Source organism: Anguilla anguilla, chromosome 17, assembly GCF_013347855.1.
Source record: "Anguilla anguilla isolate fAngAng1 chromosome 17, fAngAng1.pri, whole genome shotgun sequence".
NCBI classification, from domain to species: Eukaryota; Metazoa; Chordata; class Actinopteri; order Anguilliformes; family Anguillidae; genus Anguilla; species Anguilla anguilla.
Window position 1 is genome coordinate 19,665,587 of NC_049217.1, and position 14,753 is coordinate 19,680,339.

At 37.2% G+C, this 14,753-nt stretch overlaps 1 protein-coding gene across 1 annotated transcript in view; it reads right to left on the reverse strand.

Annotated features, from left to right (window-relative positions):
• LOC118217131 overlaps positions 1-14,753 on the reverse strand; it is a 28,258-nt gene that overhangs the window by 10,614 nt on the left and 2,891 nt on the right. Inside the window, exons 3-9 of the mRNA XM_035398946.1 lie at positions 14,213-14,276; positions 13,556-13,624; positions 11,808-12,482; positions 10,641-11,327; positions 6,601-8,366; positions 753-816; positions 287-355 (exon numbers count right to left, since the gene is read on the reverse strand). Of these exons, the coding sequence (XP_035254837.1) occupies positions 287-355; positions 753-816; positions 6,601-8,366; positions 10,641-11,327; positions 11,808-12,482; positions 13,556-13,624; positions 14,213-14,234 (3,352 nt within the window). The 5' untranslated portion in view covers positions 14,235-14,276. The remainder of the gene's footprint in view (positions 1-286; positions 356-752; positions 817-6,600; positions 8,367-10,640; positions 11,328-11,807; positions 12,483-13,555; positions 13,625-14,212; positions 14,277-14,753) is intronic.

Sequence of the window (14,753 nt, forward strand, 5' to 3'; positions counted from 1 at the left end):
TATGATGGCGATTATTGTTATTTTATTTTTTTTATTCACTTTATACAATTCTCGCTTTTATTTAGCTGAAATATGAAGTCAGCATTTTAACTGCACTATGTGTAGGTCATCCCAATCAACATAGTTTTCTTGGCCACGTCTCCCTCGGAAAGAAAGTTTTAAACTCAAGATACTCCCTGGTTAAATAAGTGAAGGTTAATTATTATTATTATTATTATTATTATTAATAATAATAATTGATTTATTTTTTATTTTATTTTTTTAAAGATGAGTGGTATTAACTTACTGTTGGGACGGACAAATTCAGCACTGGATCGTCTACGTTGATCCTTCTCTGTGTTCACATCTCCTGTTACTAACACAGTGAATCAATATTTAATGCGTAATAAACACAATAGGAAATGTGGAATGCACACATTATATAAAACAGCAAATATAAGATTATCTCCCTTTGAAAATATAAAAAATGTTATTTATTTAAAGTTCAAATAAAAGTTAAAGCCTGACATATTTTTTTTGTTCTGTTAAAAAACAGATAATCATTATTATCTTTTGTATATCAATGGTGAATACACTCATTTTCATTTCTTGTATTCAATGCTCCCTCAAAGGAAAAAATGGTTCTTCCCAGAAATAACCATTTTGCCCAACAGAATCCGTAACCTTCATATGGCGAAAGAGGAGCCTTTTGGAACTGCTTTTTTGTGTACAGGTGACAGACAATGCTAATACACATTTGTGTAGCTACTCACAAGGATCCTTTGCTGCTGCCATTTCAGAAGAATTTGTTCTCAACAGATAGTACTCAAAATGGTGCTGCGGGAATGAAAAGTGCAATTTACATATTTCAAAGACAATCCTCCACCTTCAAATCTCACCTTGTAAGAATTCTGTATAATCACCTGGCAAACAGAAAAGTTCTATGTTTGAATAATATATCCACAGTAAGCTCATATTTTTTTAGCTGCTGTGTCATGTGACCATCAGGTCTATATTTTGTCATATTAGAATGTGGTCTGTCCTGTACTTTATTACATTTTTCCAAATAGTTGTGTACTTGTTTATTAATAAATCACAAATATACACTTATTAACTTCAAGTGTAAAATAACACATTCAGGTTAATAAAGCAGACCAGCAATCAAAAGTAAAACAATACATTCAGGTTGGGTCTTGTTCCACCAGGGGTAATAGTGTTGGCCTGAGTTTCCTGGGACTGCCAATAGGTGTGACTGGAGAGTGGTCAGCGAATTAAATGTTGCAGTTGATGTTAAACCATATGAATCTGCTTAAAAATTTGTATTTGTCAACATGCAGTTAATGCCAAAAACTTGCCTGCAATTAATTTCACATTGATATAAATAATGTAGGCACCAAAATAACATACCCAACCCAATTGTCCTCTCCTTTTTCTACATTCAGCATACTCTTTGATGATTAGATCTTCATGGTATCTCAGTTAATTCCCCACTATATCCAGAGATAGCAAGTAAATGTTTAATAGTGGCGTAAGGCTGCAGCAATTGTAGACGTGTTTACTTTCCATTTCACTTATTTCTTTACTGGAAGAGTAAATAAAGGAAATCTATTTCCTGATTGCATGAGTGTGACTCAGTCTGAAGAATTCAAAACATGAAATTTAATGGCATTAGAACCACTCCCTCTGAGGCACCTACACCTTACATAGAAGTTTACAATTTTATTTCCAGGTTCATTTTAATAATAAAAGAAGAATCAAATAAAAAATATGTTCCTGTTGGTAAAAATAATAATCAATTAGGCACTGAAATGCTTTGGTATTCACTGATGACCTATATTACAACAATCCTTTTAAAAATGTTTTTCAATAATGAAATGTTGCTGCTTTCAGACTTAAGTGAGAAAATACAAACTTGATTCTTCTCTATTATAGCTGATATGATTGATCACTTTATCATTAAACCGATTTTTAAAAATTACTCCAGAGAGCTGAAGAACTTCAGAATTAATTTCAATATACAAATAAGTATTTGAAATTCTCACACTCGTTCATTATTTTTTTCATACATTGTAAAGCACTATAACAAAATGGATACAATTATTTTTAAATCAATCGCTTTGCTTTGTGTTCAAATATGAAAATGTATCACTGACAACACTCTTTGCTTGAGAGCAGAAGACACAAGTGTATAAACTGCATATACACATCAAAATACAAGAACATTGTACTGTAGCTTCGGCTGTTGTCTGAATTATCGACTAGACACCCTTGGGGGGGGGGGGGGGGGGCAGGGGGGGGCTTCAGTTGTAGTTTTCAAATCTACTTACCGTCTGATTTTAATTCAATGTTCTGTCTTCTGGGTTTCTGTGAATTCCAGGAGTTCTAGTGAGTTCCTGTGTTCTTGATTCTTCTTGTAACAAAGAAAGCTTTGCATTATTTATATGTTTGTTAGGATTATTTAGAAGTATAATATAGAATTAGGTGATCTTACACAAGTTACACAATAAACCGATTTAGGCTGTAAATAAAGATAATAAATAAAAATAATTTTTAAAAAAAAGAATCTAAGAAAAGCAAAGTTCTTTTTACAAAATTGTTACAAAACACACAGTTCCAGTTTGTCCCATGCAGAAATCCCAGCTGCAAATAAGGTTTTTTAAGCTTTCTTTTCCATCCTTGAGGTTCATGCCCCACTCAACTCTCACCACTCTGAGTTTGAGTCACACAGACAGACACCATGACTAACTGCACTACGACAAATTTGTTTAATTATGAGTTGTCAAACCAGGACATAGTATTAGAAAACAATAAGCAAACAAACCTGCCTAACTTGCTGTATGGCATTACAATAGTTTTATTCAACACTGTCAGAAAAGCTCTAACTGCTCCCTGTTTTGTAAATTAAAAATGTATTTATTAAAAGAGCAGCAGGTATAGAACTATCTAGTTGTTGCTTTGGAATATTTAAAGATAGGAAATCAGAAGACAAATGCATTATTTTAGCTTCCTAAGAATGTAACTCTTTACAAATCAAGACAAATAACTGCATAACCATTTGTTCATGAAGCTCCAGTTGTAAAATATGATCTTGACCTTATTACATCAACCACAACACCATATTATTATGAAAAATAATATTTACTGCATATATAGAACACAAAGGCTGTATGTATTTGTACAAGACGTATTTACTCAAACATTTATTTAAAAGCATTAAATGTATAATGTGACAATACTCAAATAAAATAAATAAAAATCTATCTATTTTTTATGTTAATGTGTATAGATAAAGGCAAAATTAGTACATACATTTAATATTATGTTTTATTTTAATTAATCAGTGTTAATTTACATCTTTTTATTTAAACTATTTAAAGGTAATTTATGGGCAATCAAATGCGCATCATGGTGGAATGTATTTGGAATGAATGGGTATTGTGCCCGCTCCTGTGGCTGACTGAGGTAATGCAGCTCAGGGCTTCAGACTGCTGCCAATAATAAGGCAAATACTAAGAGATAATAGAGAGGTCATGAATAGGTAGGGAAAGATGGGATAACTAATTGTGGGTTCTGCTTGGTTGATACTATAAACATGATGTCAAAATAAACTTGGTACTTATAAATTATTTACATTCCGCATTTCATTTAGCAAAAGAAAGTGAAGCCTATACAGTTACAAAAGTACTGTTTTGATTATTCTGAAGCAGGTTACACTGCCATATCTGTCTGTTTATTATATACTTTATTCTTGGCATTAATGTCCAAGATGAACTGATTCAAAGCCTATACATTTCAGCGCTTGAATATTGTGATTTGCTTAAATAAAATGTTTGGCTACCCACCTGGGTTATGCACGGCAGCCATTTTGCACCAGGACACTGACCACACATCGCTGAAGGCGGAGAGAGATGCTGGTTGTTTTCAATCTCATATGTCCCAGGACAAATCACTGAGAATTCCTTTTTCTTTGGTTTTTCTTGTATTTTTAATCTTGCAGTCAACCTTTTGTTTTGGACAGTTCATTTATGACTCTAGGCAGCCCCTTGACTTACAGTAAAATGCTCCATTTTGCCACAATGTTTGTCACAGTCTTCATCTCTTCACAGATTCTGTTCACTCGATGGACATGACCTTTTTTGAAAGACTTGAAAGCTGTTTGGTAGGAGGAGATTATTTTTAACTATTGGTTTTCTATCTAGAGTTCTGCTGAGTTTGTTTCCGTTCTTAAAAAAAAGTTTAATCAGAAAAGAGATCTGCTCCTTGCTGGAAGAATCATCTAAATATGATTGATGGTACACAGCTTTTCAAATAATATGACAAACTCCTGTAGTTGTTCTTCTGGACCTGAACATATCAAGATAACACCAGTGATTTACCTTTTTTCTAAATATACTTCTCTTCAAAATTGCCCATAAATACATTGGCATAGTTAGGGGCCATTGCTGACCCTCTGGAAGAGCCCTGTAGTTGCAGAAAATAATTAGATTACAAAAGGAAATAATTCCTTGTCAAAACTAGATTAGGACAATAGCATCTTGGTAGATAGGGGAATGGACATCTCATGTCTGAGTATTTCTAAAATGCAGATAAGCCTAGGTCATGGGAATATTCGTATAAAGCGTAGATACATCAAGTGTCACTAGTAGGTTTGTTGCATTAACTGGAGTCAATTGCCTTATTTTTTGTTAGAAATCTGACGTACCCTCCAGTTATGATTGAAGAGTCATAACCAAAGGGGAAATTTGGTAATCCACATACTATTACTTATTCTCTGTGAGACTTCCTATTCCTGCCACTAAGAGGCGCCAGGGTGGCACGCCCAGTCTCTGTGGATGTTAGACAGTATAGAAAACTGGCCTAATTGGAATTGATTTGTAAATTAAATCAAATTAATCTTTGGCCAATTTCTCTGAATAAAGAAATGTTTTAAGATTTGTGTAGATGTCTTTTTTTCAAAAGTGTTGTGGAATCTTGACTCAATTGCCTGTAAAAAGAACTCTCTGATAACAGTCAGAGAATTTCTTGTCGATATAGTGAGAACTTAGTGAGAACTTAGTGAGAACTTGGTTCTTTTTTTTTTTTTAAGCCGTGTGTTTTCCCATCTGGAAATAAAATTGTCTTTGCAATTCTGAAATTTGTGAAACCCAGACTTGTCAGTCATTGACATTATTATTTGGTTATCAGGAGGGGAAGTGCACACGAAATTGTCGAAGCGGGGCATTCCACAATTCCCTGGGGAGTAATCCTCATTTGGGAAAGTAAATGAAAGGAGACAATCAAGCTTACATTTCGAGCGGTCGCTCAAACAGCAAAGACAACAACCTGCTATGGTACAGGCAACATTATTATAGATATAAAAAATGAAACCAACTGAGTTTTGTAAGCATTTGTATCTCTACCAACATGCAACTTTTACAAAAAACATACAAACAAATAAATGAACACAGGATCCTTCCAACTTCCAACTTCCAGAAAAAAAATGTTTAAAAAAATTTTGAATCAAAAGAAACACCCACAGCCAATTGGTAATCTACATTAGTTAGCAATTGTCATGTACATCAGTGGTTAAAACCAGCTAAGGAGGATATACCTAAAGTGTCAACAGTTTTTAAAAAGTCCTGTACCTGCATCGGGATATCAAACTTCCCCTGTTTAGGCCTACCCTGGTGCGTTACCTGTAGAATAGCTTGGAACTGCATGGTGTATGGGATTTTCATTTTCCGCAGCCATCACTTAGCCCCATCAAAGCCCTTCCACCTCAAAACACAGATGTTAAGAAGCCGATGTAGAAGGAGATTCTGTAAACTTTTAACATCAAGGGACTCACTGTGTGCAGAAGATTAGTTTTGAGCTGCGAGAATTCCAGACACGGCCACATCTAAACGCTGGCTAGCCCAAGCAATGTTGGAAGTGTGTGTCTGCACAGTCAGCATGACAGGGCTATGCTTTTCATCAATAACTTTCATAATATCAGGAGTCATCACACTTAAGGCTTTAGCCAAGGCAGTATCGAGTTCAGCTCCGGCTGCAGCAGCTGCAGTTGCAACCCCCTCAGAGCCATTCTGGTTGCCATTTTGATGGACGAGCGTTTCGTCCTCACCAGCTTTTTTGTTGCAGTTTTCCCTCTACCTCGTATCCTTTTGGGAAAAGATTGTGGCCAGAATTCTTCCAAAGATAAAACCCTAGGAACTCCTGTGGAAGTTGGTTGTATAAAATTTAGACGATGCGCTAAAATACATTAATATCGTCGAGCAGTATGGAGCTCCCGAAAAACGCTGTGCTGACCACACCATCATCATGCGACCCTTGCCTCATGTGTGTTTGAGGCCAACTGCGGTATAAGAAGCGTTAGCTGAACGCACATGATTTCTCTTGTTTGTCTGTGCTCTACCGAGTCGATAGCTGAGGTTGCAATGAACCTTGCACTGTGAGCATTATTTGCCATTGCGAATTGGGAAAAGAAAAAAGTGGGGAAATTTCATTAAAAAAATTTTTTATTTTTAATTCCCCATATTCTTGCTCATAAAACAAAATTATTTTTGGTCCGTTCCACATCTAGATCTTGGCATACCCTGAAGTAATGGTACGTTCTACTACTCTAGCATGCCCACTGCAGCATTACAATATTACACATGAACATGATCTTTTGGATTTTGCATTAAATTCATCTGCTTGTTTTCTAGCATCTTCTTCATATTTCCTTCTCAGTTCTTCCATTTCCTTTTTGTAGTTTTCCTCAATTTCTTTACATTTTTTTTCTTCTCTTTCAGTCCTGGTCTGATCTTCCTTTTTCCTCTTATGGTTCTCCTCCTCTCGTTCCCTCTCAAATTCCTCCCGCAGCTTTGCCAGCCTTTTCCTCTCCTCCTCTCTTCTCTGCTCATCCTCTTTATATCTTCTCTCTCTCTCTGCATTTCTTTCCTTGTCCCATTCCTCTTGTTGTTTTTTCAACTGACTTCTTTTTTCTTCAAGATACATCTCCATTATTTCCTCATTGTGTCGCCTGACCTTTTCTCTCCTTTTTCTTTCTTGTTCCCTCTCTTTCTCAAACTCATCCTCCATTTTCTTTTGTCTCTCATCCCACTCTCTCTTGTCTTCCTGTTCTTTCTGCTTCCTTTTCATCTCCATCTCCTCATTCCTTATACGTTCCTTTTCTCTTTCCTGTTCCCATTCCTCAGCTTTTTTCTTCATCTCTTCCTTTATCTCTTTTTTCTCTTTCTCTGCCTCTTTAATTTTCTGTTTCCACTCCCTTCTTTCTCTCTCCTCACAGTTCTTCCTCTCCTGCTCCTCTCTATCTCTCCTTTTCTTTTCATCTGCTTGCTTTTCCGCAAATTCTTTATTTTTTCTTCTTTGTTCATCTATCAGCTCGAGCTTCTGTTTCTCCTCTCCTTCTACTCTCCTCTTCTCTTCCTCTTCCCTATGTTTCCACTCCTCTTTCATTTTCCTCTTCTCTTCCTCTATCTCATCCATTTTGTTCTTCCACTCTAATTCTTGTCTTTCTTTCATCTTTTTATCTTGCTCAGATATTTTTTCTTTTTCCTCCTGCTGTCTTTTCTTCCACTCTTCCAGCTCCTTCTGTAAATGTTCTTCTTTCATCTCTTTTTCCCAATGAGTTCTTTCTTCCTGAACTTTATTTCTCTGCTCGTCTATCCTCCTCCTCATCTCTTTCATCTCGTCCTCATGTTTTGCCTCCAGCACCTCTTTCTCTTTCTGTATTTCTTCCTTCTGTTTTCTCAGTATTCTTTCACACTCTTTCCTTATGGTGATTTCTGCCTCCTGGAACATCTCATTGGTGTAGCAGCCTCCTCCATTTTTCTTCACCATCATGTCTATCTTATCCAGCAGCTCAAACACTTGGGTGTGATTGCTCTTGTCTTTATTATTGAAGACATGAAACCTGTTTCCACAGTCTTGAATAAGATTTTGGATTGTAGGGCCAGCTTTTTGAATGTATTTTTCAATTGATTCAATAAGATCATCCCCTCTTGTGAACATGACTATGGTGAACATTTCAGCCATTGTACCAAAGGTACTCTTAATAAGCTGCAACGTGTCCTCCTCCTCCCTTCCCATTCTTCCAATCGGTAGCACTAGGAGAAACACATGAGGTCCTGGGGCCAAAAAGGAGGTGCATTTGGCTATTTCCTGCTGGACCTCCTCATTACAACATGGTGCATCAAAGAGACCTGGTGTGTCAACTACAGCAACATGCCTGCCAGCTACTTCTCCTACTCCTTCCTTACAGCAGACCATCACTGATGTTGAACTGAGCTCAGACTGGAACTCCTCCCTCTGCAGTATGGTGTTTCCTGTGGCACTTTTCCCACTTCCTGTCTTCCCCACGAGCACTATCCTCACACAGTCCGAGCTCTGATCTTTACCTTTAATGCCTGCAAAATTAAAGAACACAGAATAGTTCAGAATTAAATTTCAGAGAATTTGAGCACCACAAAAATATTTAATGTTTCAAACTGTATTCAGTATGGCAGTATGGCAGTTTCTGCAGTTTTGACTCCAGTCCTGGAGGGCTGTAGTGTCCAGAGACATTTGTGGTTTCCTTTCAAACAGCAGCCAATTAAGACTGCGAGAACAAGGTATGTGGAATCTTTATCAGTGGCTTAAATAAATCACTGGTCCTGAAAATCATTGAAAACCAGCCATCAATCTAAACTACCACCAGCCAACCAATAGCAGACACTGTGGCCCTCCAGGACTGGAGTTAAACCAGCAGACACGGCAACCCTCTAGGACTGGAGTTAAACTTTCAGACATTGCCCCTTCACAACTGGGTTCTGACATCTCTTGTACTTTGGGTATTTGTATGTACAGACGCAAGCTATCCTGTGGAGATTCAGCAGTCAATTTCACAATGAATAGGTATTTATAAATCACTTTGTTGCTGGACGTCATGTAATTTCAGTGACATCTTGCAGTAAATAAATAATTTCAATCTAAGAATGTTTGAATTTTAGTGGAATATACTGTGTAGCCCAGTAGTTGAGATACACAGTCATTGAATCAGAGGAGGCACTCTTCCATATTGCAATACCATTGTAGAATGTGTCCCTCCCTCCCTGGGTGGGAGCTAAATGTGCTTTCCTGTCCGTTTGCATGTCCGAGTCAGAACTGGCAAGTTCAGAATTCACTGGCAAGGTTAGAATTCATTGGTATGGTCAGAATTCATTGGCAGAGATTAAATTCATTGGCGTGGTTAGAATTCATTGGTACAGTTAGAATTAAATTGGCATGGCAGATATTCACTGGCATGGATGGAATTCATTGCCATGGTTAGAATTCACTGGCAAGGTTAGAATTCACTGGCATGATTTGAATTGCCTGGTACAATTAGAATTCACAGGTATGGATAATATTCACTGGTGTGCTTAGAATTTACTGGTATGAATTTAATTCACTGGACATCAGTAGGTTAATGGCAAGTCTGAAGGACTAAAATGACTGAATGGGCTGTTCTCATGATTATGTTCTTACGTTTTTAAGTTCAAGTCAAAACGTGGGGCTGATTGATACACTACAAAAACTGCTTTATTCAGATTAATCACAACCAGCTAGTGTGTTTTTTAAAGTCAACTTCAAAATGCTCATTTCCTTAAGGGAAATCAAATAAAATCGAGAATCTTTATTCATACAGTGTCATGAAAAAGTATTTGTCCCCTTCCTGATTTCCTTTATTATCACATATTTGTCACACTGAATTGTTTCGGATCTTAAGACAAAATGTAATATTAGACAAAGGGAACCTGAATAAACTTAAAACACATTTTAAAAATTATAATTTCATATATTTAATGGAAAAAAGTAATAAAACACCCATATCATCCATGATGATGATAATAAGTAATTGTGCTCTTAGTTATGCAATCAATCAATGATAATCAGAGTCACCCGATTGAACACAGCCAGGCTTGAATGCAGCCAGCCCTGTTGAATCTAAAGCTCACTCATATTGAACCTAACCATCACAGTGTAATCATCAGAGTCACCACAAAGTTTCTAAAAGAACATACCACAATCAAAGGAAATTCCAGAAGAAATTAGAAAAAAGTCTGGAAAGGGTTTTTAAGGCTGGGACTCCACTGAAGCACAGTAGGTGGCTCAGTGATTTTTAAAACACCAATTTTTATAATTCAAAACAAAAAAATATAAATTGGAAATGATTTGATAATACAGCTGACATTGCCTATTTTACCACCGAGGGTAGTACAAAATATAAGTGAAGCAATTTCAGTCCGACTTTAATAAGAGAAACCACAATTTAAAGGGGAAATTTCTTTTTTACATGATGGAGTTGGGTGTTTGATAACTTTTTTCATTAAATAAATAAAACAATAATGAAAACAAATGTGTTTTAAGTTCACTCAGATTCCCTTTGTCTAATATTTCATTTGTTTAAAGATCTGAAACCATTCAGTGCAACAAACATGCAATAATAGAGGAAATCAGGGAGGGGGTAAATACTGTCACATGGATTTACATGGAAACTAGCTATAGCTGCATTTCTTCAATCTATTCCAGTGTTCTGCACTGGATACAACTGCATTTAGAGTCAGTAATATACATCTTGACATTACTTTGGGAATGGTGCTACACAATGATTTGTTGTAATGCTTTTCACAAGAATAAACAAAGAAACCCGCAACACTTACCCAGTGATTTGCCCTTAATATTTTCTTCTAATTCTCTGATCTTTCTGTCCTTCTCCTCTAGCTCCATCCTGTGGCTGGCCTCCAACTCTCTGAGCTTCTCCAGTTGTGCCTCCAAGTACATATCCAGGGAAAAGCAGCTTTCTGTTGCTCTATTCATCTCCTCTATACCCTTCAGAAGCTTTGGAACTACTGGGTTATTCGCAATGTCCTGGTTGTTGAAAACACAGAACCTGTTGCTGCAGATCTTCAGAAGCTCCCCAGTATCTTTATTCTGCTGCAGAATGTCAAGAACAGGTTGAGCTGTTGGACTTTCATGGGTAAAAAAGGCCATCATGTAATCAGTGACTCTTGAGCCAAATATCTCCTGAATCTTTGTTATTTCTGCCTTGTCTTCATCAGTTAGATGAGCAGCTGGTGTGACCAGGAGGAAGGCATGAACTCCAGGGCCACAGAGAGAGGCACAGAGGCGAGACACAGTGGATGCAGAGAGCTGTGATTCACACAGAGCTGGCATTTCCACCAAGGTAACCAGGCGACCGCACACTTCTCCCTCTCTCCTCTCACACACTGAAGAGGAGCTGGGATCCACACTGGACTCCCTCTGTCCCAGGATCGCGTTTCCTGCAGAAGTCTTCCCAGCTCCACTGCTCCCAAACAACACCAAGTTCAGTCTGTCACCCTCAGCCACTGGAATAAAGAGGAACAGTCTGTTATCTTGTGACCATTATCTTATTTTATTATAGTCAATTTGTGAGTGACTTCCCCTGAATCCATATCAGTACATCCTCAGTTTTCATCAATACACAGGCCTAATTCCACTCGTGAGTTCCCTTCTGTTTTTAGCCGTTTTAGTCACTTTGGTAAATGCCAATAATTTTTTTTTTTTAAAGTAGCCGAAGATCTCACTACAAATAATTATGAAATTGTCTTTGATTTTACCCTTGAGTTGTCAGTTTTTCAATAATCCGTGAACATTGTCAATGTTTTGTCAATCAGTTCTGAGTGATGTGCATACATTTGCTGTAGCCAATAAAAGGCCAGATTTTCTTTCAGGTTTCATTAATCTTAATTCATCTTGTTTCAAAGCATGAAGGGTTAACGTGACTATTAATCAAGTCTCACCGTTAGTCACACAAACTAATTTCATAATGACTGTTTTATTTTTACCTTTTTCTCCTTTTCCCATTTGCTGTTGTTCTCTAGGCCGTGCCTGTGGATTCTGCTTCCTCTCCATCTTCTGTTCCGTCCCCATCAGTGAGCCCTCTATCGCTCCTAGCGCAGCTGATTCTGGCTCCTTGAACATCTCACAGCGGAGGAAACCTCCTCCATTCTCCTCCATCATCTTCTCTATTTTCTCCATTAATGTAGTAACCTGGGTGTAATTCATCTCTTCTGTGTTGATTAATTTGTGACTCCTTCCACCACACTTTTGGACAACTTCATTAACAGGATTACCATGTTTTATTTTTTTTTTACTCTCCTGTATGAGCAGTACCACTGAGTACTTAAAGGCCTCATCACTTAAAATGTTCAGGATTCTCTCTAGTCTTTTTCTATCACCATCTGTAAACCCCACCTTCTCCAGCACCAGCATAAGTGCATGAGGACCTGGGGCAGACAGGGTAACACATCTCTCTATCTGATAGAATAATTTCCTGTCAGGGAGCTCAGGGTCCAGTAAGTCTGGAGTGTTGATCAGAGCCACAGGTCTCCCATTCACCAGACCATGTGCCCTCTCACACTGATCTCCTACTGAAAGAACCTTTCTGTCCAGGATGATGTTTCCCACTTTACTCTTCACTTCTCCAGACCTCCCCAGCAGCACAATCCTCAGCTCAGACACTGCAAAGTAGGACAGCAGGGTTACTGTGAGAGAAAGCATGTTAACCCAGCATGTGTTAGGCACAGACAGTTTGATACACATCAAACTGGATGTCCACGAGTTTAAGATTAAATTCATTTTCTCTCTGAGATGATATACAAGGATTTTATCCCACAAGTCGTTACCATGGCACCTTATATGACATCAGACCACATTACCTGTGCACCAGTGGTCACCCTTTATGGAAGTCTAACTGGGCTGGCAGCTCATACTGTGGGCCTTCCTCAGTTCATAGAATAACAGTTCCATAAATAAGCTGCATTCTGTTTCATAGAGCCAACTGCAGGTAACAGTAGGCAGCCCAGTGTTCAATAAATCAGTGTTCATTGTCACCTCCATTTATAATATTTTTGAAGAAGCCTGACCGGGTCACAAAGGTGCAAAATGTCTGTTATATGTATTAAGTTGAGAAAAGGGGGCGACATAGCTCAGGAGGTAAGAGCGATTGTCTAACAGTCGGAGGGTTGCCGGTTCAAACCCCACCCTGGGCGTGTTGAAGTGTTCTTGAGCAAGACACCTAACCCCTAACTGCTCTGGCGAATGAGAGGCATCAAATGCAAAGCACTTTGGATAAAAGCGCTATATAAATGCAGTCCATTTACCATTTTACCAGAAAAATACATAAAATAAGAATAGCTGAATCGTTCTATAACACTAGATAATGCAAGAGTGCGAGAGAGAGGTCAAAAGTTGATGGAAATAGGACATTTAAAAAAATGAAAATATCAGAGAAAAAAGCCCAGACGTCACTTTCTAAACAAACTCAGGTGCTCTTGGAGCAGGGGAATCAGTAGACATCCAACATAACAATATAGAGATCAGATGAGTCATATTAAATTTTTCAATACTCAAAGTCATGGGTGCTTCTTCCACATTAATTAAAATTGTCTTCCTTTTGTACATGTTAAATAGAGTCAGCTGTAATAGATAATCAGAAAGCAAATGATCCTTTTTGAAAAGAGTCCTTCAAAATACCATCATGTTTTATGGCCAGCGTGACACAGTGTAGTACAGATCAGTGGTATTAACTTACTGTATGGAGGCTCGATTTCTGCACTGGATCTTTTACATCGACCCTTCTCTGTCTTCACATCCCCTGTTACTAATACAATGATTCATTATTTCATACACAATAAACACAATAGGAAATTTGGAACACACATATTGTATAAAACACCAAGATCTCTGCTTCAAAATGAATAATATCAGGATCCCCTATAACTGCCCAAATATATACAATATGTTACGCAAGGTCTTTGGTCACAAGTATAAAAACCAGTACTTATTATTTATGATTTATTATTATTATTATTATTAATATTATTATTATTATTATTATTATTATTAGCATAATGTGAATTAAGAATTTAGGCCTCCTCACTAAAAGAATGAATGAATAAATATATAATGTCCTCCTCTCCTTCCTCCCTCTACCAAATGTTAAACCTCATCATCACACAATGAATTAATTACTAATGATACTAAGTTATATAAATCAAGTTAAAATAACATTTAAAACAAGTGTGAAGTGCCCTTTTGGACCTATTAAATACAGTTGTCTATACTAAGTATTCAGAAAGAAAGTAATATTTTGAATTGCATCAATGCATTGTGAATTCCTACTAACTTTCAATGGTTCCATTAAATCCACAGACACAGACAATACAAATCAATATCAATGGCTACTCACGGAGATCTCTTACTGTGGCCATTTCAAAGGAATTTTTTCTCAAAATATAATACTCAAAATGGTGCTGTGGGAATGAAAAGTGAAAGTTACATATTTCAAAAACAAGCCTCCAACTTCAAATCTATGCAGGTATTATTGTCTCATAAATCATTACATAAATAAGACTATCCTTACAGAAATACAATTGGATTCACAAATATTTTTGTATCTTACAAACAAAATTATTGATGATTCCAATACATGATTCCACTCAAGTAGATTATACAAAAGAGAAAATACAAATAATTGTATCAGTCACACTTTGGTGAGCTTTCTAATACGTATTTCCATATAAAATGTGTAAAAAAGAAATAAAGTACTACAAAACTGATTATAAAAATAGAAGAGTGCACTCAGTAGAGTGCAGATCTCCGCCATGTGAAACACTTGTTGATCACTTGCGGCCCCTACCGGCTGGTTAGAGATTAGCTGCGGACAGATACACACACACACACACACACAAACACATGACCAAACGTATAATCCCCTCCAGGCTCTACCT